The 24,616-nt window shown below is 41.7% G+C and overlaps 1 protein-coding gene across 7 annotated transcripts in view; it reads right to left on the reverse strand.

Annotated features, from left to right (window-relative positions):
- LOC121872552 (sodium/potassium/calcium exchanger Nckx30C-like) overlaps positions 1-24,616 on the reverse strand; it is a 143,277-nt gene that overhangs the window by 53,161 nt on the left and 65,500 nt on the right. For all 7 annotated transcript variants that reach the window (XM_042375356.1, XM_042375355.1, XM_042375353.1 and 4 more), the window contains one exon: positions 1,760-1,889. In XM_042375356.1, coding sequence (XP_042231290.1) covers positions 1,760-1,889 — 130 coding nt within the window. The remainder of the gene's footprint in view (positions 1-1,759; positions 1,890-24,616) is intronic.

Here is a 24,616-nt window from a genome sequence, read left to right on the forward strand (position 1 = left end):
GGAGGGACGGGTGTCGTGATGTTATTGTGAAAGACAGAAAAAACAAGATTGTAAAATAGCGAAAAAGAGTAATGAGGAATTTGGTCGATATTAACCTTGTTATCTTTGGTGGTTTACATCTATTTATTAATCTATGTGTAAGAAAGATTGATCACCAAAATTTAGACATCCAAACTTATTTCATCTGATGATTAAACACTAACTGGGGTTTAGGTTAGGTTAGGTTAGGTGAGCATTAGGGTGTTTAAAATTAACAGGTGAAAACTGGGGTGCCTAATCTTCAGGTGATCCGAAAATCTAAAAGAATATTTTGTCTGTCTGTCTGTCTGTCTCTTTACATGTATAAATTCGTTGGTGTTTGTTTGCATTCGTCTGATTTACGATTGTATCTACATTTCTGTTCGTGTTGATGTCTCATTTTGTTAGTGTTTACGTTTGTCTACATTTATTTGACAAACTCTCCAAATGTAAACTGTTGGTGTTTGCTCGATTACAATTGTGTGTGTGTGTGTGTGTGTGTGTGTGTGTGTGTGTGTGTGTGTGTGTGTGTTTTATCTTGTTTTTGTCTGATTTTTTCGTGTGTGTTTATGTCCGAATGTGTTTGTGTTATTATGCTTCACTGTCTTTATTATCATTACGTTTACTTTTGTCTGTCTGTCTGTCAGTTAACACACATATTTGCCCGTTCGTCTGTCTGTGTCTGAATAGGGAGTCTTCAGGTCGCCAGCTCGGTTTGTTTTATATGGTTTCCACGGCTGGTCGATCAAGGTCTCATCTGCCTCCGAGTCGACCAGTTTCGTTCATCTCTTCTGGTCGACCATCGTCTCGTGAGAGCCGTCAGCTGTTTATGACATAAGACCTCCACACAAAACACAAGAGATAGTTCACACACACACAATCCAGCCTCACACCCAAGTTGGAGGGATATGGAGGGGGGGAGGTGGGAGAGATGGAGGAGGAGGAGAAGAAGGAGGAGGCGTGGCAGAGGATGTCAATTACCGTGCAAAAAACAGATTAAAAAGAGAAGGATGTAAATATGAAGATAAATAACGTGTAAGAAATCCAGAAAATTTGACGAGAAAAACTTACCATAAACAACAGGCCAAAATTTAAGGCGCGGGGGGAGGGGAGGGGGAGGGGGCTAAAAGATTGATATTCTTTGCTCTTACTGTACCGTTGAACATTTTTGTGAATGCAGATCCCGTAAAACTGAAATTGAAATCTGGATACTAAGAGAGATATGATTGAAAGGGTTCTACCTGCTACAGAACACACTAATGTTTATACTACCTCCTTAAATACTGATATTCACTCATAAATGATTAAGTGCCGTCCAAACACAGCAACAATTCACACTTAATAAGGAGCCTCAACATGCAGCAGCAGCAATAGAGAAACACTCTTGAAGAACCTCCGTCCCTCATGTGTATCACCTTTCTTAAATTTGGAGACAAAGTTTCTACAATTTACTCTCCTTCAGGGGTTGAGAGGCCCTGGTGGTGAGACGGAAGCCATCTTTTATGGCCCTGGGGGTGAAACGAGACCCCTTATTGACGGACCCGGGGGGGGGAGGAGGGGGGGGAGACGGAAGCCTCTCCCCGTCCTTCCCATTCAAAAGAATTTCCTGACTCTCCTCTCCACTCCCAACCCAGCGGTGAACATGAAGTGACCTCACTATCACCGCCATCGTCGCCAACAGCAGGAGCAGCAGTAGTAGTAGCAGCAGCAGCAGGAGCGACAGCAGTGGGCCTGGACTCACCGTCGTGCAGCGGGTCGATGGTATGGATCATCAGCTGTAGGAGACCGTGTCTGAACTTGGTGCCAGAGTGGAGGACGGGGGCTGAGGGCCTTCTCTCTCCGCGCTGTGCCGGCTGAGGGCCCGCGGCGTGCTGCAGGGGAGAAGAACAGCGAGTTAGTGATGGACAAGTACTTAGCTTATAATAATAATAATAATAATAATAAAAATAATAATAATAACCAATCACCCTAACCTGGGCTAACACCAACAATAATAACGAATCACGACAAATGTCTGCTGCTAGATTAGTCAATAACACTTAAGAGGATAGTTGAGGCATGAACCGCTCTACTGACGCCATCCATTACCTGATGTGACACTAATGGATGAACGACAGGTAATGAATGAACCAATGTACCCAAAGTGAATGTTTATGAATGAACCAATGTATTTATGAACTAATGTATTTTAAGGTGTTTATGAACAAACCTCTATACATGGAGGTAATACTTGAAGATAATACTTGAAGGTGATACTTGAGGTCGACAGGGCAAACCCGGAGAGATCAATGAAACAGTGACTAAGATTAACATAAAATACATGATTTAAACTGTCCTAATCTGACTTAACCTTCATCAACTCTTAACCTAACCTAACCTAACCTAACCCAACCCAACCCAACCCAACCTAACCTAACCTCACCTAACCTAACTAGATGCGCGATCTCGTTTAGGTTTCATTAACTGCACAAAAACGTATCTTATGATCTATTCCGTAACTTTGATACAGTTTATACACAACAAATGAATTAATAATTTTATATAAATTCGTTTCCACAATCTAGAATCAACTTATAAATTCATCTAAATATTTAAGTAATACAAATAAACTCGCTTACATGACAAGAGCGATGGCGGTGTGGTTATCGCACTAGGCGTCAGGGTTCGCTTCCCCACTAAAATAGCAATATGTGAGTGATATCTGGTGTGAATCCCTACCAGTATAATATAACCACATCACCACCCGCTTATCCTAAATTGCAGGTGGGTCACAAATATCCAAACATCCAGACTAAGGGAGAGGGAGAGATACACCTGTCATCGCTCAACCTGTGTGACGTCAAACCCACGTGACCGACGCTTGACTACACATCATACCTCCAGTAGCCAATTTAAACATTAATTTGTTACAATAACCTGTGTTGGTCTTTCATTAAATATTAAATAAACAATTTTAGACGCAAGATAAATACACCGTTTTCATCCCTAAGCGAAACAATAATGTGTGTTGTGGATATTATAACAACCCCGATACCTCAAACACTTCCATCATCATAAACAACAACACCAACCAAAACAAATACTAGATACAATGAGATAATGTTCTGAAGTGTATTTAATAGCCAAACAATAAAAAAAATCGGAAAGTATGGTGAGTTTTTTCAAGCAATACACCGACACAATATACGAGTATGTATACGGATTTTTATGTAAATGGTATACGGGCAAGTGTGTGTTTCTACGAGGTGGTAACAAAATTCGATCAGATTTTTACCACATCCTACACTATAAACTGCTCTTTGTGTGAGTGTGTGTGTGTGCGTGTGTAAGGCATAAAATGTATATCTATGTATATTACGCATATTCAGCCATATAGAGTATACATATGAATTTGTTTGTATATTTCAGACAGAGAAATAAGTGTATTTATGAAGTTATTGTATATTTAAAACGGTGTATATTGTTACTATATGAATACAGATTGTGTAGTTTGGGGTGTCAGTATATGGTCGACTCCTGGAAAAACCTTGTGGGGTTAGGAGAACGTTTGTTTACCTGACCAGACTTGTAAATCCGTTTTCAAGAACCCTGAAATCCTCCTTCGTGAGCTCTTAATCTAAAATACCGTCTTTAGTAATCCTCAAATCCAACTTCAAGAACTACATAACCCTGAAATCCCCGAAGAACCCATTAAATCCTTAAAATCCACCCTTTAACAGCCCCTTAATCTCTATAAACGTACCTCAACAGCCCCTTTTTAAATCCTCAAAATCCACCTTCAACAACGCCTTAAAATCCAAACAAATCCGGCCTTCAAGAACGGTGTATAAGTTGCTAGTGTGGAGAGACGTTTTCAGTAGCCTTCGACCCGAGACCCAGTTTGGTTGAGATCAGCGAGCGTGTGCCGTGATAAATAACACCTTGATGTCGGGAAAACCTCTCCTACTGAACGATAAAGAAGAGGAATAGTGGAGTCAAAGAGAGGAAGAGATAAAAGCAAATGTGTGTGTGAGGAGAAGAGAAAGAGGGAAAGATTTTTAAAGGTTTTTGAAATGGACGGAGAGGAAAGGTAAGTAGGTGTAGGTGTGTGTATGTCAGAGAGAGAGAGAGAGAGAGAGAGAGAGAGAGAGAGAGAAAGAGAGAGTGCCGCAATAAGAGCATCACATCACCCAACAGACAACAATGCAGAACACAACTAAATTATGTCAAGGTCATCTCAAGGGCCCGACAAAACCAGGGTCGTGTCAAGGGCCCTACAACACCAGGGTGCTCTCATCACAAGAGCAAACTATGTAGCGTTATAAATACGGCCCTTACACCCCTAGCATCATACATCCCAAGGCCACTACATCCCAAGGCCACTACATCCCAGGGCCACTACATCCCAGGGCCACTACATCCCAGGGCCACTACATCCCAGGCCACACTACATCCCAAGGCCACTACATCCCAGGCCACTACATCCCAGGGCCACTACATCCCAGGGCCACTACATCCCAAGCCACTACATCCCAGGCCACATCCCAAGGCCACTACATCCCAGGGCCACTACATCCCAAGGCCACTACATCCCAGGGCTACTACATCCCAGGGGGCCACATCCCAAGGCCACTACATCCACTAAGGGCCACCTACATCCCAGGGCCACTACATCCCAGGGCCACTACATCCAGGGCCACTACATCCCAGGGCCACTACATCCCAGGCCACTACATCCCAGGGCCACTACATCCCAGCCCTCATCCCAAGGCCACCATCCCACCACTACATCCCAGGGCCACATACATCCCAGGCCCGTATATCCCAGGGTCACTACATCCCAGGGCTACTACATCCCAGGGCTACTACATCCCAAGGCCACTACATCCCAGGGTCACTACATCCCAAGGCCCGTATATCCCAGGGTTCTCAATTTACCCATGGCGAGTGCTATTATTGCTGTGACATTAATAAACTCTACCTTTACTAACTATTTCCTCTTTCTCTCCTCACGCACAGGAATAATGTGAAGGTACGAACACTTAAAAATCCGAGGAGGAAAAAGTGAACGACCGAATCCTTTAAACTCCGGATTCACGGCAAAAGTACAACAAGGATGAAAGAACGTCAACAAAAAGTTTATACTTGTAAACTTTGTATACCAATAAGAGCGAAGCTGAGGCACTCTAGAATATTAAATAAGAAAGGAGAAGGCGACAACGAAGAGGAGGAGGGGGAGAAGGAGGAGGAATAGGTAGAGTAGGAAAGGAGAGGAGGAGGAAGATAAGGAGGAGAAAGGCAGAGGATGATTATGATGATGTGGAAGATGATGAGACCCCTACAGTCACCACAATGACACCGCTATGGCTGTCACTGCTAGGACTATCAGTGTCTATCACCACTATGACTGTCACTGCCATGACTACCAATAATCAACACTGCAAAAGAAACTAGTCTGCATGAAAGCAGAGAAGCGAGTCTACAGCCCCAGCAGGCAGAGGATCTAATGTCAGTCCCAACTACCACTAGCAGCGTCCCTCAGGTCCAATGTCTAGGCTACAGCTCGCAACGGTCCGGGGGTGTACTGCCTGGAACAGTATACAGCAGGGAGGAGATGTATTGGCTGGAATACCATACAGCACGGAGGGGATGACTGCCTGGAACAGCAAACAGCAGGGGTAGGGGGGGGGGTAGTGTCCGGAACAGCAAACAGCAGGGTGGGGGTGTACTGCCTGGAACAGCAAACAGCAGAGGGGAGATGTATTGCCTGGAACAGCATACAGCAGGGAGGGGGTGTACTGCCTGGAACAGCATACGGAAGGGAGGTGTACTGCTTGGAACAGCAAACACCAGGGGAGGGGTGTACTGCCTGGAACAGCATATGGAAGGAGGATGTGTACTGCTTGGAACAGCAAACACCAGGGAGGGGGTGTACTGCCTGGAACAGCATAAGGAAGGGAGGAGGTGTACTGCCTGGAACAGCAAACAGCAGGGAGGGGGTGTACTGCCTGGAACAGCATAAGGAAGGGAGGAGGTGTACTGCTTGGAACAGCAAACAGCAGGGAGGGGGTGTAATCATCGTAACAACATTGTAGGATTAATGGATGCAAGTAATAATGAGAAAAATAATTTTTTTTACACAAAACCCAATATCTGGGCATTTTATTTAGCAGTTAGGTCAAGTCACAACTCTACAGTATATAAGTAGACTTAATTGACCAGTAAGGTCAGGTCAGGTCAGGTCATAACCGAGTCCTCTCTTCCCAGTCAATCCTGACACAAAACATTCTTAATAGCTGTAACAACGTGTGTGTGTGTTCATGGAATTTCTCGGATGAACAGTAATAAAAGAACACAGGTCGTTGCCACTTGGATCAAGTTAAGCTACTAGTTTTGGGGAATTTACAAGCACCGTCCTTGGGCCGGAATCCCTAGGCATGTATCTTTCTGCGTTTGTTAGTCTGTTTGTAGCAAGTGTAGACGTACAAGTCTACAGTACACATGTCACGAGCTAACGTCTAAAAATAAGCCTTATCTTCAGACAAAAGCTTGACTCTTGCCTTGGAGGTGATATAACACACACACACACACACACACTACATCCTTGACCACCGAAGGGTCAAGACGTACCTGGCGCTCCTCTCGGAGCAGCCAGGTCAACTGTTAAGTTGGCCCATACCAACCCCCTCCCCTGAACCCTCCTCCCCACCGGAATATCAACAAGTTCTCGCCAGAAGTTACAATTTCATTTAGGAAAGGAATGGAACCAGTGTTAAACAGAGGTGAACAGTGGTGAACAGTGCTTAAGTCAGTGAGAACAACTCAACAGTAACAGTTGTACCCAAGTTAACCTTCACACAGTAAGGTCCCAGGTACCCAGTGATAACGTCCCATGATAACCAGCGATGTGTTAATCCGTCTACGATAGGAAGGCCTGGGACCAAACCTCACTCATATAACACCATCTGTGAGGGAATTACTACACCACATGTCCCTCATAACACCATATGTGAGGGAATTGCTACACCACGTCAAGTCCCTCATTACACCATCTGTGAGGGAATTACTACACCACGTGAGGACCCTCATAACACCATCTGTGAAGGAATTACTACACCACGTGAGGCCCCTCATAACACCATCTGTGAGGTAATTACACCACGTGAGGTCCCTCATAACACCATCTGTGAGGGAATTACTACACCACGTCAGGTTCCCTCAACACCATCTGTGAGGGAATTACCACACCACGTCAGGTCCCTAATAACACCATCTGTGAGGGAATTACTACACCACGTGAGGACCCTCATAACACCATCTGTGAGGCAATTACACCACGTGAGGTCCCCCATAACACCATCTGTGAGGGAATTACTACACCACGTGAGGTCCCTCCTAACACCATCTGGGAGGGAGTTACTACACTACGTATTTGCTGTTCAACACGTACAATCCTACATCAATCTGTATGTTCACTGTATGTTCCTTTACCTTTCTCTAATGAAGGCTTTTGTTAAACCACCAATGTATGTAATAAGTCATTTATGTCCAATGTATATTTTCAGCCTTCGGGCTGCAGAACTTTTTCAATAAACCGTTAATTATTATTATTATTATTATTATTATTATTATTACACACAAGGATCTGCAGGCTGTGTATAGAGGTGTGTGACCAGGTACTCTTAACACCTCAAGCTTCTATGAATAAGATATGAGGGGAGAAGTGATGTTTGTGTGTACGGGAATTGAAGAAAATATTAATGACCCGCAAGGCGAATAGCGAAGAGTGTGTTTGGAGTGTGTTTAGAGTGTGTTTGGAGTGTGATTAGAGTGTTTAGAGTGTGTTTGGAGTGTGTTTAGTGTGTTTAGAGTGTGTTTGGAGTGTGTTTGGAGTGTGTTTAGAGTATGTTTGGAGTGTGTTTGGAGTGTGTTTGGAGTGTGTTTGAAGTGTGTTTAGAGTGTGTTTGGAGGGTGTTTGGAGTGTATTTAGAGTGTGTTTAGAGTGTGTTTGGGTAGACTAGAACGCTAAGGATGAACACTTGAGTTGAATTAGCTTACAACACGTAACATTATCGCACCTTGAGGGCATGGCAGAAGTTGAGGTGACTTAGATATACGGTATTAATTAACTTAAAGTCAGTGGCTCAATTCTAACTGTGAGTCTCCATTTACATATTAGAGCAATGTTATGTGAGAAAGAAAATAACTTACCTAATTTACGGTGAATTATTGGAATGAAAAAGGAAGAAAAAAATGGAAACGTGAAGATTTTTTTTTGGGGGGGGGAGGTGGGGGGGTGGGAGGTGGGTGTGCGAAGCCAAAAATGTGTATACGCCTCGTGGTACAGTGTGTGTATGTGTGTGTGTTACAATAGCCACCCAAAGTGAAGGTTACCGTCTTTTTAATACTTTTTATTTATAAATTTGGCTTCTATGCATTTAAAATTATTCATAACTTTCATTACTTTTATTATTCAGCTGTGGATAATCTCAAAAATTACCTACCATATTGGTTTTATTCAGCAGCGGATAAACCCCTAAAATTATGTCATCATATTTTCACTTATAGTCGTAAATTCCCTTTTAGATTTATTGTCATAATCAATAGTTTCACTCAGCCATGTATAGCGTCAAATAGCTGTATATACCGCAGATGTATACAGTATTATGCATTTATACACGACAAGACACCCACTACAGGTCTCGCTCTCTGTCCTCTGGGGGTGTGTGGGCGTGTGTGGGCGTGGCGGCTGAGTCGTGACGCGCGTCATTCAAGACCGCAAGAAAATTCTCTTTGTCAGTTGTCATGACATTTACGACTTTCACAGAGATTAAGGCGAGCCAAGAATTATCCGATTATTATGAATTCTCGCTGCAATAAATTATCAGAGTATAGGAAATAATTACTTTAATAGGGTTTAGAATTGAATTAGAATAACGGATTAATAATCGAATGGCTGCAGATTTCGTTAACAATTTTATTCACTGAGACGATAATAATAATTTTACACATTCAAATAACATTATTTTCCAGGCATACTTACAATTATATTTAACTTTATGTCTAAATAGATTAAATAGAAGCTGGATTTATGGCAACGACAACAGCCTCATGTCGTGCACTCTACCCATAACGCCGACCATGTGGCAGCTGGGATAGCCACGACGAGACCAATTTAAATGACATACAAGTTACTGTATAAAACTATGATGAATTGAAGGTACAGACGAATATATTGTATCTCTGCCACACACAAAGACACCCACACAGACACACACGCACACACACACGCACACCCACCCCTCACCCCCCCACCCACACACACACACACACACTACATCCTTGACCACCGAAGGGTCAAGACGTACCTGGCGCTCCTCTCGGAGCAGCCAGGTCAACTGTTATGTTGGCCCATACCAACTCCCTCCCCTGAACCCTCCTCCCCACCGGAATATCAACAAGTTCACGCCAGAAGTTACTATTTCATTTAGGAAAGAAATGGAACCAGTGTTAAACAGAGGTGAACAGTGGTGAACAGTGCTTAAGTCAGTGAGAACAACTCAACAGTAACAGTGGTACCCAAGTTGACCTTTCACACAGTGAGGTCCCAGGTACCCAGTGATAACGGCCCGTGAGACCCAACTACCAGCGATGTGTTAATCCGTCTACGATAGGAAGGCCTGGAACCACACCTCACTCATATAACACCATCTGTGAGGGAATTACTACACCACGTGAGGCCCCTCATAACACCATATGTGAAGGAGTTACTACACCACGTGAGGCCCCTCATAACACCATCTGTGAGGGAATTACTACACCACGTGAGGCCCCTCATAACACCATCTGTGAGGGAATTACTACACCACGTGAGGCCCCTCATAACACCATCTGTGAGGGAATTACTACACCACGTGAGGCCCCTCATAACACCATCTGTGAGGAGGGTGAGGTACACCACGTGAGGCCCTCATAACACCATCTGTGAGGGAATTGAGGCCCCCATAACACCATCTGTGAGGGAATTACTACACCACCCCTCATAACACCATCTGTGAGGGAACTACTACACCACGTGAGGTCCCTCCATCTGGGAGGGAGTTACTACACTACGTTTTTGCTGTTCAACACCTACATTAATCTGTATGTTCACTGTATGTTCCTTTACCTTTCTCTAATGAAGGCTTTTGTTAAACCACCAATGTATGTAATAAGTCATTTATGCCCAATGTATATTTTCAGCCTTCGGGCTGCAGAACTTTTTCAATAAACCGTTAATTATTATTATTATTATTATTATTTACACACACACACACACACACACGGTTGTTTTCATCAGGTAACTGCAAGAGGCTGTGAGTGTAATGGGAATGGGGAAGGGGGGGGGGACTTGGCAGAAGAGGACAAGGAGGAAGGGAGGAGGAAGAGAAGGAATAGGTTGGAGAAGAACTTGGTTGATATATGGCAGAGAAGAGGAAGACAAGGATGAGACGAGGTAATGAAGGGGGAAGAGAAGAGGACAAGACAGAAGGAATGATGAAGAGAAGAAAGGACGGACGAGGAGGAGGAAGAAGAAGAGACGGGGAGAAAAATAAATGAACGGGGAAGAAAACATGGAGTAGGGAGGGAGAGGAGGAATAAGAACATAGGAATGGAGGAAACTACAGCGGACCTATTGACCCATAGTGGGCAGTCCCGTTTACACCCAACCCCTATCGCTCATATATCCATCCAACCTATGTTTGAAGCTATCCATCGTATTCGAGTTAATGATGATGTTTGGTAACTTGTTCCACTCATCCACTACTCTATTTCTAAACCAGTGTTTACCTATCTCGCGCCTAAATCTAAATTTGTCAAATTTAAAACTATTGTTACGAGTTCGCTCCTGGTTGGATAGTTTGAGTACCTTTGTTATATCACCTTTGTTCAGCCCTGACTTCCATTTATACACCTCGATCATATCGCCCCTCTCTCTACGTCTCTCGAGGGAGTGCAAATTAAGATGCTTTAACCTGTCTCTGTACTCAAGGTTCCTAATGCTCGGAATTAGTCTTGTCATTCTCCTCTGAATTCTTCCTAGGGATTCTATATCCCTTCTGTTCTACGGTGACCAGAACTGAACTGCGTAATCCAGTGAGGTCTCACAAGCACAAGATATTGTTTTAGTATAACCTCGCTAGTCTTGTAACTAACACTCCTTTGTATGAACCCAAGTACTTTGTTAGCCTTGTTTCGAGCAAACCACATTGTTGACTTGGTTTAAGATTCCAACTTATCATTACTCCAAAATATTCTCAGTCGGATTTATCTAAAACAACGTTGTTCTCTGTTTACATCTCTTAGACTAAGTAAGTTATATTTGTCCACATTAAATTTCATCCGCCATTTTTCAGACCATGCGAAAAATTTGCTTAGATCTTCCTGTAGTTTTGCCGAGTCCTCGTAGGATTTAATTGCACGCCCTATTTCAGTGTCGTCAGCAAATTTACTTACGCTGCTGTCTACGCCTACATCTATGTCGTTTATGTATATAATATATAGTAATGGTTCAAGTACTGAGCCTTGGAGTACTACATTTGTGATGTTACCCTAATCGGATTTAGTGCCATAATGCTTACTCGCTGTTTCCTGTCCTGTAACCACGCCCTAATCCACTTTAGAATATCTCCTCCATTCCATGAGCCTCCACTTTACGTATTAGTCTTTCGTGGGGGACCCTGTCAAAGGCTTTGCCAAAGTCGAGGTAAACCACATCATAATCGTGCCCGTCATCCACTGATTCGAAAACAGCTGAAAAGAATGTTAATAGCTTTGTCAGACATGAACGCCCACTGTGAATCCATGTTGGGAATCATTGATCAACTTCTGCTTCTCCAGGTGATTTCAAATAGAGTTTGAAATTCTTGCTTCCAGCAATTTCCCTTCTTGAAAATTGGTATCACATTTGCTGTCTTCCATGATTCTGATACTACACCTGTTTTTAATGCCATGTTAAACAATTTCGGTAAGGGCATACAAAGCTCTTCCTTACATTCCTTTAATACTTTGGCAAATATCTCATCGGGACCTGGTGACTTGTTAGGCTTTACAAACATACCGGTAATTGGTTTTTAAAGGTCATCATCATCATCATCATCGTTGAGTATTTTTTCATCTTCATTTGGGAATAATGTCTCAAGAAGATGAGGCCCTTCAAGCCAAGAGAGATCGTAGGAGTCATTTTCTAACTCTCACCCCCCTTCACTGGCTGGGCGCTGGTTGATGATGGTCTTATCAGCCTGGGACCACATTCGTGGCAACCAATGACGACCTCTGGATGTGTGAAGTAAGTTCCGCCTCACAAGGTGGAATGACCCTGGTGGCGATATCTTACTTTTTGTGGTGGATTCTTTGTAGATACCTTCGGCCCAACGACTACCGCAACTGTATCGCCACCTCTCCACCAAGCCCCTTCATCAAATTTCTCCACCAACCCCCCCCATTAGACCTCTCCACTAAGCTCCTCCACCAGGAAGTTTTCCATAAACGTGGATCACTGGCATACATGGAGGTAGTTTTCATACACAGGGGCATCAATCATCACACATACAGTGAGGGACAACCTTTATCATGCCTAGGCGTCGTGCAGAGAGAGAGAGAGAGAGAGCAGCAGGTGGTCTTACTATCCCACAGGACCATCGCGTGGGTCTTAACTCGAGAAGCCACAAGGAAATAGAAATGGATTCCCGGAAGGTCTCGGAGGATAAATATCGCTCTCCTGCCAGACTGAGTTAGTTGTATAAGTCCTCCTGTGGGTGACTCATATACCTTGAGGGAGGGAGGTGAGGTGGAGGAGGTCATGTCTTCATCCATCATTTTCTTAGGTGTGTGTGTGTGTGTGTGTGTGTGTGTGTGTGTGTGTGTGTGTTAATTTTCGTCTGTCTGTTTTTCCGTCTGTATTTCTCTGAGTAATACAACACAGACATAGATACACACAGATACATACACATACCAGGACATACAAACTTAGCAACTCAAACACAGTCTTGTAAACACACACACACACACACACACACACACACAAAACCAAACCCGTTTATTTGCGACACGAATAGAATATAGTACAAAAATTCTTAACTTTCCAATTCCTTTTTTTTAGGATTTTTTGGTAAACCTCGACAAACTTTACACAGCTGTTATGTTTTGGTGGCAAGAACAACACTCACATCTCACACAGGAAGACCATAGTTCGACCAATACCTTAAGAGAAAAATAAGGTTAACATACACGTTCACCGGCTCACTGGGTTAATATATTATTCAAAATCAGAAAATAATCAGGAAAATAATTGGGAAAAATACGAATATGATTTGTGGTGGTAATAGTGAATACAACAATGAAAAGATCAGAAATTTTACACTGTGGCCAATTTCCAGAAGGTATAATGTGCAGAGAGAGAGAGAGAGAGAGAGAGAGAGAGAGAGAGAGAGAGAGAGAGAGAGAGAGAGCAACATATATTACAATACCCACTTACATAAGAACATAAGAATGGAGGAAACTGCAGCGGGCCTATTGACCTATACTGGACAGTCCCGTTTACACCCAACCCCTATTGCTCATATATCCGTCCAACCTATGTTTGAAACTACCCAGCGTATTCGAGTTAATGATGTACTTGTTATTAAGGGTTAGGTAAGGTTAGGTTAGGTAAGGTTAGGTTAGGCAGGTTATTTGAGGCTAGGCAAAGCTACGTTAGGTTAGGTTAGGTTAGGTTAGTATACTGTAGTTTAAGTTAAATTACGATGGGTTTGGTAAGGCTCTTGACCGACACTCCTACTCGAGGGGGGGACTCCTACTCGAGGGGGGGACTCCTACTCGAGGGGGGGACTCCTACTCGAGGGGGGACGTTCATATTTCTCTAGTGGGAATCGTTGAAGAGGTACAGCCACCTGCTACATATATAAGTAATTAAGTAACTTCAATGCCTACTTATATTAACGTTGAAGGAGACACGCTACACTACCCTCCAGCCCTGTGTACCTACGTCTTAAGTACACACTACGGGGAGAGTTACAACACACACACACACACACACACACACACACATCAAAGCCCCACTTCCCTGAATGTCATGGCTCGACTTCCCTGTCCACCACCATGTCAAGGCTCCAACACCATGTCAGGGCTCCACCACCATGTCAAGGTTCCACCAACATGTCAAGGCTCCACTACCATGTCCAGGCTCCACCACCATGTCAAGGCTCCAACACCATGTCAAGGCTCCACCTCCAGCAGCTCAGTAAGGGTGCAAAGTATGTAGAAGGCTCCTGGAGCACAAGCCTCGGGTGTGAGGGCTCCACTGAATGGCCTCAGGGGATGGGTGAGTGAGTGAGAGACTGTGTCGAGTCTTAAGTGCAAGAGACTGAGAGACTCCGGGAGGGTCTAGACTCAAAGAGACTCTGGGTGGATTCTCTGTAATAGATGGGAGTTTCCTCGTATGTGTGAGAGAGAGAGAGAGAGAGAGAGAGAGAGAGAGAGAGAGAGATGTTAAGGTTTTTGTTGAGCCTTCAAGGATGAGGGAGAAATGCTGTTTAGTTGAGTCTCTCATGCCAATGTGAGACTAAGAGACGCTTGCTTGAATCTCTCGTGCCAAAGGGAGACTCAAGAAATGGTAACATACGATTGAGAGTCTCTTACACGATTACCTCACACCTGTACTCTTCACCACCATACACCAGGAGGAAGAGTTACGGAAGTCGTGTGTTGAGTGACGAGTCAGGTGGTACTGAGACACGCACCTGTAAAGACTCGTTATACTGTAGAAGTGGTGTTATTTAGACTCCCAGTTCGTTCTCTCTCTCTCACACACACACACAATAATTAAGCGTAAAATAGTTAATTACAGGCAGTTGTAATTATACATGAGGTTCTTGAACTCTTGCGTGTGAGATACGAACCCGTGAACTCAGCTCCCACTCCGCCACCCTCTCGTGCCCAAATCCACTCCCCTCTGCCATACCTCCCCAAGTATAACCTATCTCCCCCCCCCCTCCTAAGTGCTCAATATGTTTCATAACAATATAATTTATGCGGCATATTCCTTTTTTTTCATTAATGACATTTTTTTTATCCACACAAGAATATAAGAGTATTTATGGAGACTTGAATATCCTATACCAAAAATTTTGAATTTGGTTTAGGCACATCTTACCTATAGATTCCTAAGTTAGATACTTATTTATGTAAACAAAAATAACCGCTTTCTCTCCAGATGTCAGTGTAGATAAGGAGTAATTAATATTTTCTTTGTAGATATAGAAAATAAACTATTTTCTCTTTATCTCCGTGATAACTTGGAAATAAATTACAGAATTTTTTCCTTTGTGACCTCCATACGCCGCCCAGGAACTATATTCGCTTTTGTGACCTCCATACGTCGCCCAGGAACTACTGTACGAAACAATAAGAAACAATATCATAATTACACGTTGGAAATTCCGAGAAGCGATTTTTATCTAGGAATGAATGGTATTTTTTTTTAATTATCGTTATTTTTCAATTATAAAGGTATTTTTAGTGCTTGTTGAACCAAATACGTCGTTGTCTCCGTAACTTAACATTAATATAACAAAGAGCAACACTTTGTTTACGTTTTTTAACAGGTATTTTACGAAATCTAACCACAGTAGAGACCGTTAAATAACAGTGATATAGCCTGTCGTTGTCTCCGTTAAATAAGAGCAAACACACTCAGATACGGTCGAGTCTTAGTGTGATTTCGACGCCATATTGAGTGCATCATTAAGTCATCAGTTAGAGGAAAATTTAGTTTAAGAACATCTGAGAAGCCATCTTTGTGTTGGTGCTTATATTAACCCTTTAGGTGTCTTCGTTCATCGTCAGTTAAGGGAAAAAAAATTAACTTACGAGTCTTTGAGGACTCTACCTTTGTGGGGAGGCTTAACCCCTTGAGTCCAATGACATAACCCCGAGAGTCATCAAGTCATCGTACTCAAAGGGGTTAGGTTATCGTAATCGAGGGGTTGCCACCATCGTTGTGTTGCATCTTAAATTTCATAGTGAGAAGGTTATCGTACAGCATAAGTGAGAGACAATTTAACGTAGAAACCTTTGAGAAATATAGTGTGAGATACCCTCTACCCTCCCCCGGTCACATTATCATAGAAGACGAGATTAGAGGAGGTGGGACCTTGATGAGTGGGTAAATGTTTTTCTTTAGCTAACGAAGAATACTCAGCTCTACCGTGGACTAGCGGAAGTAAATATGGCTCCACAAGATTTAGCCGTCGTGTTTATTCTGTTAATTATTCAAAGCCATGGTACACATTCCCATATGACATAGTTTCATAGAGGGAAGGTAAAATATATGCTTACGTCGTGTAGGGGCGGTGAGATTGATTGTAATTTGTTTTTAAAAAAGTTACATAACTCCCAGCAATAAATACAGGAGTTGTTGGGTCGAGATTTATAAAGTTTCAGTAAGGTAATTATTTCCCTTTAATTAATGTTACCTGGACGTAATTAATTAAGATAGTCTCAGGTGTAATTACGGTAGTGTTAATTGTAATTTATGGCGCCAAAGTGACATAATATCGTGTTTTATCTTCAAGACAGTTTCAGAATATTTTTTTTCATTTTCAATTACGAGAAAAAATTAACGTACGAGAATTAAATGTAAAAAAAAAAAAAAAAAATCCGGCCTATGAACCGTAATGTTTGTGTCTCAGTAGCAGGTATAAAAAACAAAATACAATCGACTGATCCTCTTCCCGTGTTACTTTAGGGGAGCTTTAGAGAGAAAGACGAAACTGTATGTAAATGATAAAACCACAAAAATGCTCAGTACAAGAAACACAAAGGACATTTTATAACAGTTCAGGTTTTAAGATGATGTGAAGTCTACGGTCATAAACACCCATGTATCGCCTACTGGTGTCAACGGGTAGTTTTTATTCATTTTATTACTGATCCCTTAACAGACAGACAGACAGACAGACAGACGCCATGTTTACAAGACCCCGAACCCTTGCAGTTGTGGTAGAAGGATCAAAAATAGTAAATCAAATCACTACTTTTTTTTTAAATTTCGTTGTTGTAATCTGATGTATTCCGGGCCCTCTTCCCTCTCCTCTAAGGTAAATCCCCGAGTTTCGTGACTGACGGTGTTAAAGAGAGGCCTTGATCCTCTTACTTGAATCTTTTCTACAACAACGGGTAAAAAAAACAAAAAAAAATCCTATTCCGTAACGGGGTGGTTCTTTAATACTTTATACATGTAAGAACAAAAGCTCATCCTGTGTCTATAACGTCGACTCCTCACCTCGCTTTCATCTACACGGAATCAAAACAATTGAACATCGCCCCATCCTTCTGTCAACACTCTCAAGTGGCCTTCATCAAGTCTAGGGCCATTGTCGTGTTTCACTGGTTTTACTGCCGAGAGAGAGAGAGAGAGAGAGAGAGAGAGAGAGAGAGAGAGAGAGAGAGAGAGAGAGACTATCAGCCAAATCATTATTTCCTGTTAACATTCAGTATTAACACTCAGCCATCAGCTTCCCTCCGTGAGTGAACTGTACCCTGACTGCTGTTTCTGCCTGAATAAAGTGAAATGCACCGTTGCTGTCGCTTCAACACACACGTTTACCCACGGACAGCTCTGGTGAAAAAAAAAAATATTATCTGGTGTAAAAGTCTCCCCACTCTTATCACCATGCTATATAGTCATCCGTTTCTGATCTATATTCTTTAACTATAACAATACTGACATTTACAGATCTATAAATCAATCTGCATTAATGACTTCACTGATATAACGTCATTACTAGTTTCCTTTCCGCTCCCTCCCTCTCTCTCTCCCTCCCTCCCTCCCTCTCACCTAAAACAGTACCCGTCCTCTTTATCTAACTCCTCCTTCACTATTAATGGTTTCTCTCCTCTCCCAATTACTATTTTATACGCGAAGGTAAAAAAACACACACACACACACACTGTGCACTGTGTAAAAACATTTTATTTCCTGGATGTTTCCTCTTTCATCTCTCCTCTCTCTCAACACAGAGCCTACAATAAACTGTCTTGCACTACACTTTAAACGTAGATGAATAAAACGACCAACAAAGCAAAATATACATACACGCATACAAACATAATACACATATACCAGTATATACAAACTATGTATACCCAGGACGAAACTTCACCACCACCACCACTGTCTCCCATCTTTATTCGTTTCTTTTTATACATTCACAGAGATTTTTCATCCCCCCCGCGCCATCCTCTTATTTCAGGGTAAAAATTCAGGTCCAGGAAACACCTCCATTGTCCCTAATTGTCGGGTGCTGGTGCTAGCCCCCCACACACACCTCCACCTGGCCTGAGATATCGTCCAGTTGGCTTAGGTATAGTCCAGCTGGCTTAAGGTATAGTCAGTTGGCAGAGTATAGTCCAGCTGGCTTAAGGTATAGTCCAGTTGGCTTGAGCTATAGTCAGTTGGCAGGTATAGTCCTGGCTCAAGGTATAGTCCAGTTGGCTTAAGGTATAGTCCAGTTGGCTTAAGGTATAGTCAGTTGGCAAATTGTAGTCCAGTTGGCTAGGTATAGTCAGTTGGCTTAAGGTATAGTCCAGTTGGCTTAAGGTATAGTCCAGTTGGCAGGTATAGTCCAGTTGGCTTAAGGTATAGTCAGTTGGCTTAGGTATAGTCAGTTGAGCAAGGTATAGTCCAGCTGGCTTAAGGTATAGTCCAGCTGGCAAGGTGCTCAGTCCAGTTGGCTTAAGGTATAGTCCAGTTGGCTTAGGTATAGTCAGTTGGCAAGTTATAGTCCAGTTGGCTTAATATAGTCCGGTTGAGCAGTATAGTCCAGTTGACAAGGTATAGTCCAGTTGGCTTAAGGTATAGTCCAGCTGGCTTAAGGTATAGTCCAGCTGGCTTAAGGTCTGAGTCCAGCTGGCTTAAGGTATAGTCAGTTGGCAATGTATAGTCAGTTGGCTTAAGGTATAGTCCAGTTGGCAGGTATAGTCCAGCTGGCTTAAGGTATAGTCAGTTGGCTTAAGGTATAGTCCAGTTGGCAAGTATGTCCAGTTGGCTTAAGGTATAGTCAGTTGGCAAGGTAAGTCAGTTGGCTTGGTATAGTCCAGTTGGCAAGGTATAGTCAATGGCAAGTATAGTCAACTGAGCAGGTATAGTCCAGTTGGCTTAAGGTATAGTCCAGCTGGCTTAAAGGTATAGTCAGCTGGCAAGGTATAGTCCAGCTGGCTTAAAATTATAGTCAGTTAACAAAAATTCCATAGTGTGTTTTATTACTCACACTACCTGTAATATATGAGTTATTATTATTATTATTATTATTATTATTATTATTATTATTATTATTATTATTATTATAAGATCTTTTAAACATTAAGTTACGATTCACTAACAGCTCTTAACTCATTATTCAAGTGGACCAATCACGTCACAGATAATTCACAACCTTCGGCCAATTGTCTAGTTAATAAGGTCATTATGGGAGAATGTCCGTGGCCGTGTAGGTTTTCATTATTTACGGGCATATTAGGTCATATGAGATCGTCTTATTAACGTAATGAAAAAGGTCATTCTGGGTCATGGGGTTATTGTGCAGGTCATCTAATCTTATTATGTAGGTCATATAAGGTCAGGTATGACGTAATTAATTTTTTTTTTCATGGTAACGTAACACAAAGATTATGAGAGTCATTTGATGTCACGTGTGATGTAATCATGTGAAGGTCATTTTAGGTCATGTGTCATATACCGTTAGGTCAATCAGTGCTAACCGTTCACAGTACAGTATCGTTCACAATAGCGACGTTCAGCCGTACCAAAACGCACTGGTACTTCACCGCCGTTCAGGGTACTTCACCGCCGTTCAGAATCTTCACCGCCGCATTACCGCGTCAGGGTACTTCACCGCCGTTCAGGGTACTTCACCGCCGTTCAGGGTACTTCACGCGTTCAGGGTACTTCACCGCCGTCCAGGGTATACCGCCGTTCAGGGTACTTCACCGCCGTTCAGGGTCTTCACCGCCGTCAGGGTACCACCGCCGTTCAGAAGTGCTTCACCGCCGTTCAGGGTACTTCACCGCCGTCCAGGTACTTCACCGCCGTCAGGGTACTTCACCGCCGTTCAGTCTCGTCAGGTACTTCACCGCCGTTCAGGGTACTTCACCGCCGTTCAGGGTACTTCGCCGTTCAGGTTTACCGCCGTTCAGGGTACTTCACCGCCGTTCAGGGTACTTCACCGCCGTTCAGGGTACTTCACCGCCGTTCAGGGTACTTCACCGCCGTTCAGGGTACTTCACCGCCGTTCAGGGTACTTCTATATACACGACTGACTGGATACTGATTAACACAGAGCCAGGAGTTCCGTTTACCAATCACCAGTCACTACCTACCAATCAATACCTACCAATTACCCCTTACTAGTCACCAGCCACCCCCTACCAATCAACCCCTACCAATCAACCCCTGCCAATCAAACCCAACCAATCACCAGCTACCAACCACCTACTATTAATCATTCCCTACCAATCACGTACACGTATCAGTTAACACATTACTGAACCAATATTCAGCAGCAATCAGTATGCAAATTACTTACCTGACGCGGGACATGGCGTAAACAATAGCGTCATATTGCAATAGGAATAAAATTTGCCATCATATTATTGCAAAGATTCAATAGATGTAATGTGTATATCCATAAAAAAATAAATGTGCATATTTCAATCTTATTATAAATGTATATATATATAAAACTAAATATACATTATGTACACTGTATAAATTGTCCTTAATCATATATATGCATATTAATTTAGCAGTTTCATTCATGCCATCTAATTGGTTAACATTCCTAAGCAGATGCAAGAAATAAATGCTGGACTAATTCTTGGCGTTTTTGGGAGATGATGGGCGAGGGTGGGGGGGTAAATTAGTTACAATTTATAAAGGCATTTGTTTAGCTTTTGTGTAGAGGATTTTAAAGCAGTGTGATTTGATCAGCAGTTTCAATTATGATTAAGTTTCTAAGTGATTAAAGAGTATTTAATCGTCTTTAATAGATATCTAATTATGAGGGTTCATTTTGAGGTCCTCCGGGTGCAGTCGAGACCCAAAAATGAACCAGCTTGGCCGCCCATCATCCCCGCTGTCATACAAACTTTATGAACTCGTCTCGAGCAGAGTTTCGAAGCTTCGCGGCAGCCACTGGAATGATTGAAGCTTAACTCGAGTCCCAGAAAAGCAAAAGAAGACGAAACAATAAAAAAATTGCATAAATCTAAAGAAAGAAAAGAAAACAAAACAAAAGCGATTAAACATAATTAAGAATACTGTCAAAAAAGTTATTGTTTGGGAAAATAATCTTTACTAAGTATGTTTACGTAATAGAAAAGAAAATATATATAAAATTTAATGCCCAAATAGAAAAAAAATGTGCGTGGTGATGGAGAGAATAAATGAAGTGAGGCTGAGTTAAGAATCATGTAGATTAGTTTAAGTCAGGTCAGGTTAGGTTAGGTTAGGTTATAGGCAGTTAAGTTAGGGAGAGGGAGTGGGAAGAAGGAAGGAGAAAGAGGGCAGAAGGGAAGGAGGAAAAGGGAGGCAGAGAGATGGAGGAAGGAGGGGAGAGGAAGAAAGAGGAGTAGGGACATAGGGAAGGAGAAGAAAGAGAGGAGAGAGCGAGAAGGGAGAAGGCAAAAGAGGAGGAACAGGAGGCAGAGAGGGGGGACAGAGAGAGATGAAGGGAGGAAAAGGAAGCAAAAGAGGGACAGGGAAGATCGCGGAAGGGAGGGAGGAGGTAGGGAGGAAGGGGAGGGAGGAGGAGGTAGGGGCAGAAGGGAGGGAGGAGGAGGTAGGGGCAGAAGGGAGGGAGGAGGAGGTAGGGGCAGAAGGGAGGGAGGAGGAGGTAGGGGGCAGGAAGGGAGGGAGGAGGAGGGGCAGAAGGGGGAGGGAGGGAGGAGGTAGGGGCAGAAGGGAGGGAGGAGGAGGTAGGGGCAGAAGGGAGGGAGGAGGAGGTAGGGCGGACGGGAGGGTGGGGGGAGCGGAAAGGAGGGAGGAAGAGGGAGGAAGGAAGCTGACAAGACAACGAGGAAGCAAATGATGGGGAAAGATGTGGTGCTGAGATGGGTAAGAGAAGGAGGAGGAGAAGATAAAAGGAAGAGGAGGAAATGAAAAGGAAGAGAAGAGAAAATTTAAGAGGTGGAGGAGGAAGAAGGTGAAAAAAAAAGAGGAGGAAGGAAAATGAAAGAGACGAGAAGATTGAAGAGGTGGAGGAGGAAAGAGGAAGAGCGGTAATGACAGAGGAAAGGCATTGAACAGTAAGTGGTGATGATGATGATGATGATGATGATGACGTCATAATAGTATAATGAAGCGATTAGTATGAATATTAAAATAGAATGAAATGGAGCGAACAATACAATAGCAAATTGCAGAGAGAGAGAGAGAGAAAAAAAAAAAAAGAGAGAGAGAGAGAAGGAGAAACAGGGACTAAAAAGAAGAAAGAAGAAACAAGAGAAGCCGATAGAAGAAAGAGAGAAAAATCAAGCAATAGAAGGCGTGAAAAGCACAATGGACGATGCTGATTGGTCAAGACACAAGGGAGGTAATGACCAAGAGGAAGAGGGAAACAATACAAGATAACGAGGAGGAGGAGGAGGAGGAATTAGGACAGAATTGCAGCGTTGGTTAAAGTCGTAATGATTGATTGAGAATTAAAAGGAGACTAAATAATACTCTGGCGAAGTCTCCCATCAATTAGAGAATAAATACAACCATTTTCTTTATTAACTTTCTAAGGGTAAAATAAATACAGTATAGCGAATTTTAAAGTTAATGTTTTAGGATTATGAGAAAGATTTATGGGGGAATTTATAGTTATTTTTTAGGTTTATGAGAAAGATTTTAAGAGGAAAATTAAAATAATGTTTATGAGATTTCAGATAGATTATAGGGGAATTTTAACCCAAGATTAGAATTTTTTTGTGTAAGTAAATTTAAGGAGATCCTAATTTATTATTGACTTTATAGAAAATATTTATGGATATTTCAAGATTTAAAAATACTTTAAGGAAGTTTCAAAGACATCGTCAGAGGATTTAAAGGATTATTTCGGTGGGGTATTTTGGACGATTCGTTAAGGATTTAGGAAAAGGGGATTGAAACCTATCCTAAAGTTCTTTGAGGCTAATTAAAGAGGATTTAAGGATATCTTACAGTGGTTTAGGCCTTTATAAGCGATACAATGCTGTCTTATGGGGTTTAAGACTATCTTACGGAATCTAAGCTCTCTTGTTGGATTTAATCAGCTAAATTAATTGGTTTAAGCTATCTTGCAGGCTTTAAGGTACTTTTTAGCGAATTTAAGCTCTCCTAGGGGATTTAAGCTATCTAGGGGATTTAAGGCTATCTTAGCTGATTGAAACTATCTTAATTGGTTTTGACTCTACAGGTGGATTTAATGCTGTCTGAAAAGGATTTAAAACTATCTGAAGGAATTCAATACTACCGAAAGAGATTTAATGCTATCTGAAAGGGATTTAATGTTATCTGAAAAGGATTTAATGCTACTTAAAGAGATTTAATGCTACCTGAAAGGTATTTAATGCTACCTAAAGAGATTTAATGTTATCTGAAAGGGATTTAATGCTACTCTATAGAGATTTAATGCTACCTGAAAGGGATTTAATGCTACTTGAAGATTTAATGCAACCTGAAAGGAATTTAATGCTACCTAAAGAGATTTAATGCTACCTGAAAGGGATTTAATGCTACCTAAAGAAATTTAATGTTATCTGAAAGGGATTTAATGCTACTTAAAGAGATTTAATGCTACCTGAAAGGGATTTAATGCTACCTAAAAGGGATTTAATGCTATTTTAGTGAGTTTATTGACCTATGAGCCTTCACCGTAGATAATTTCTCTGCCTTGGATGACAGTAGGGAGGTGTGGGGTGATAACGACCATCATATAACACTATTATAAGTGAGTAAAGAATCTATAAGCAACAAAAAAATATAAATAAACGTGAAAAGGATGTAATAAGTAAAGGAAGATAATAGGTAATAAAATAACTAAAGTGAATAAGCAAAAACAAGTGAAAAAAATAGAAATGAATTAAATAAAAAACGTATTTAAAGAATAACCAATACCAAAATTCTACAAATAAATAAAGTAAAAGGCGTAAAAAATCGATGAAAGGAAATAAAAACGCGAAATAAAAAACTAAAACAAATTACAAACTTGGAAAGTCAAACTGAAAAAAAAAAAAATAAATAAATAAATAAATAAATAAATAACATTAAACCGAATAAATATAATAATAAGTAAAAAAAAAACACTACAAATAATTAACTATAAAATTAACTACAATATATAAATGTTCCCCAATATACAAATTAAAAAAAATATAATAATTAACCATAATGGCAGACGATAACAATGCAATAATCGTGCTAACCAGAAACGTTATAATAATTGATAATTATTCAAGACCATAATGCAACTATATGATAAAGTAACAAAATTAAAAATAATGAAGAAAATGCAATTATGCTAAAATCTAATAATAATAATAAAATAATAAAAAAATA

Source organism: Homarus americanus, unplaced genomic scaffold, assembly GCF_018991925.1.
Source record: "Homarus americanus isolate GMGI-L3 unplaced genomic scaffold, GMGI_Hamer_2.0 scaffold39155, whole genome shotgun sequence".
NCBI classification, from domain to species: Eukaryota; Metazoa; Arthropoda; class Malacostraca; order Decapoda; family Nephropidae; genus Homarus; species Homarus americanus.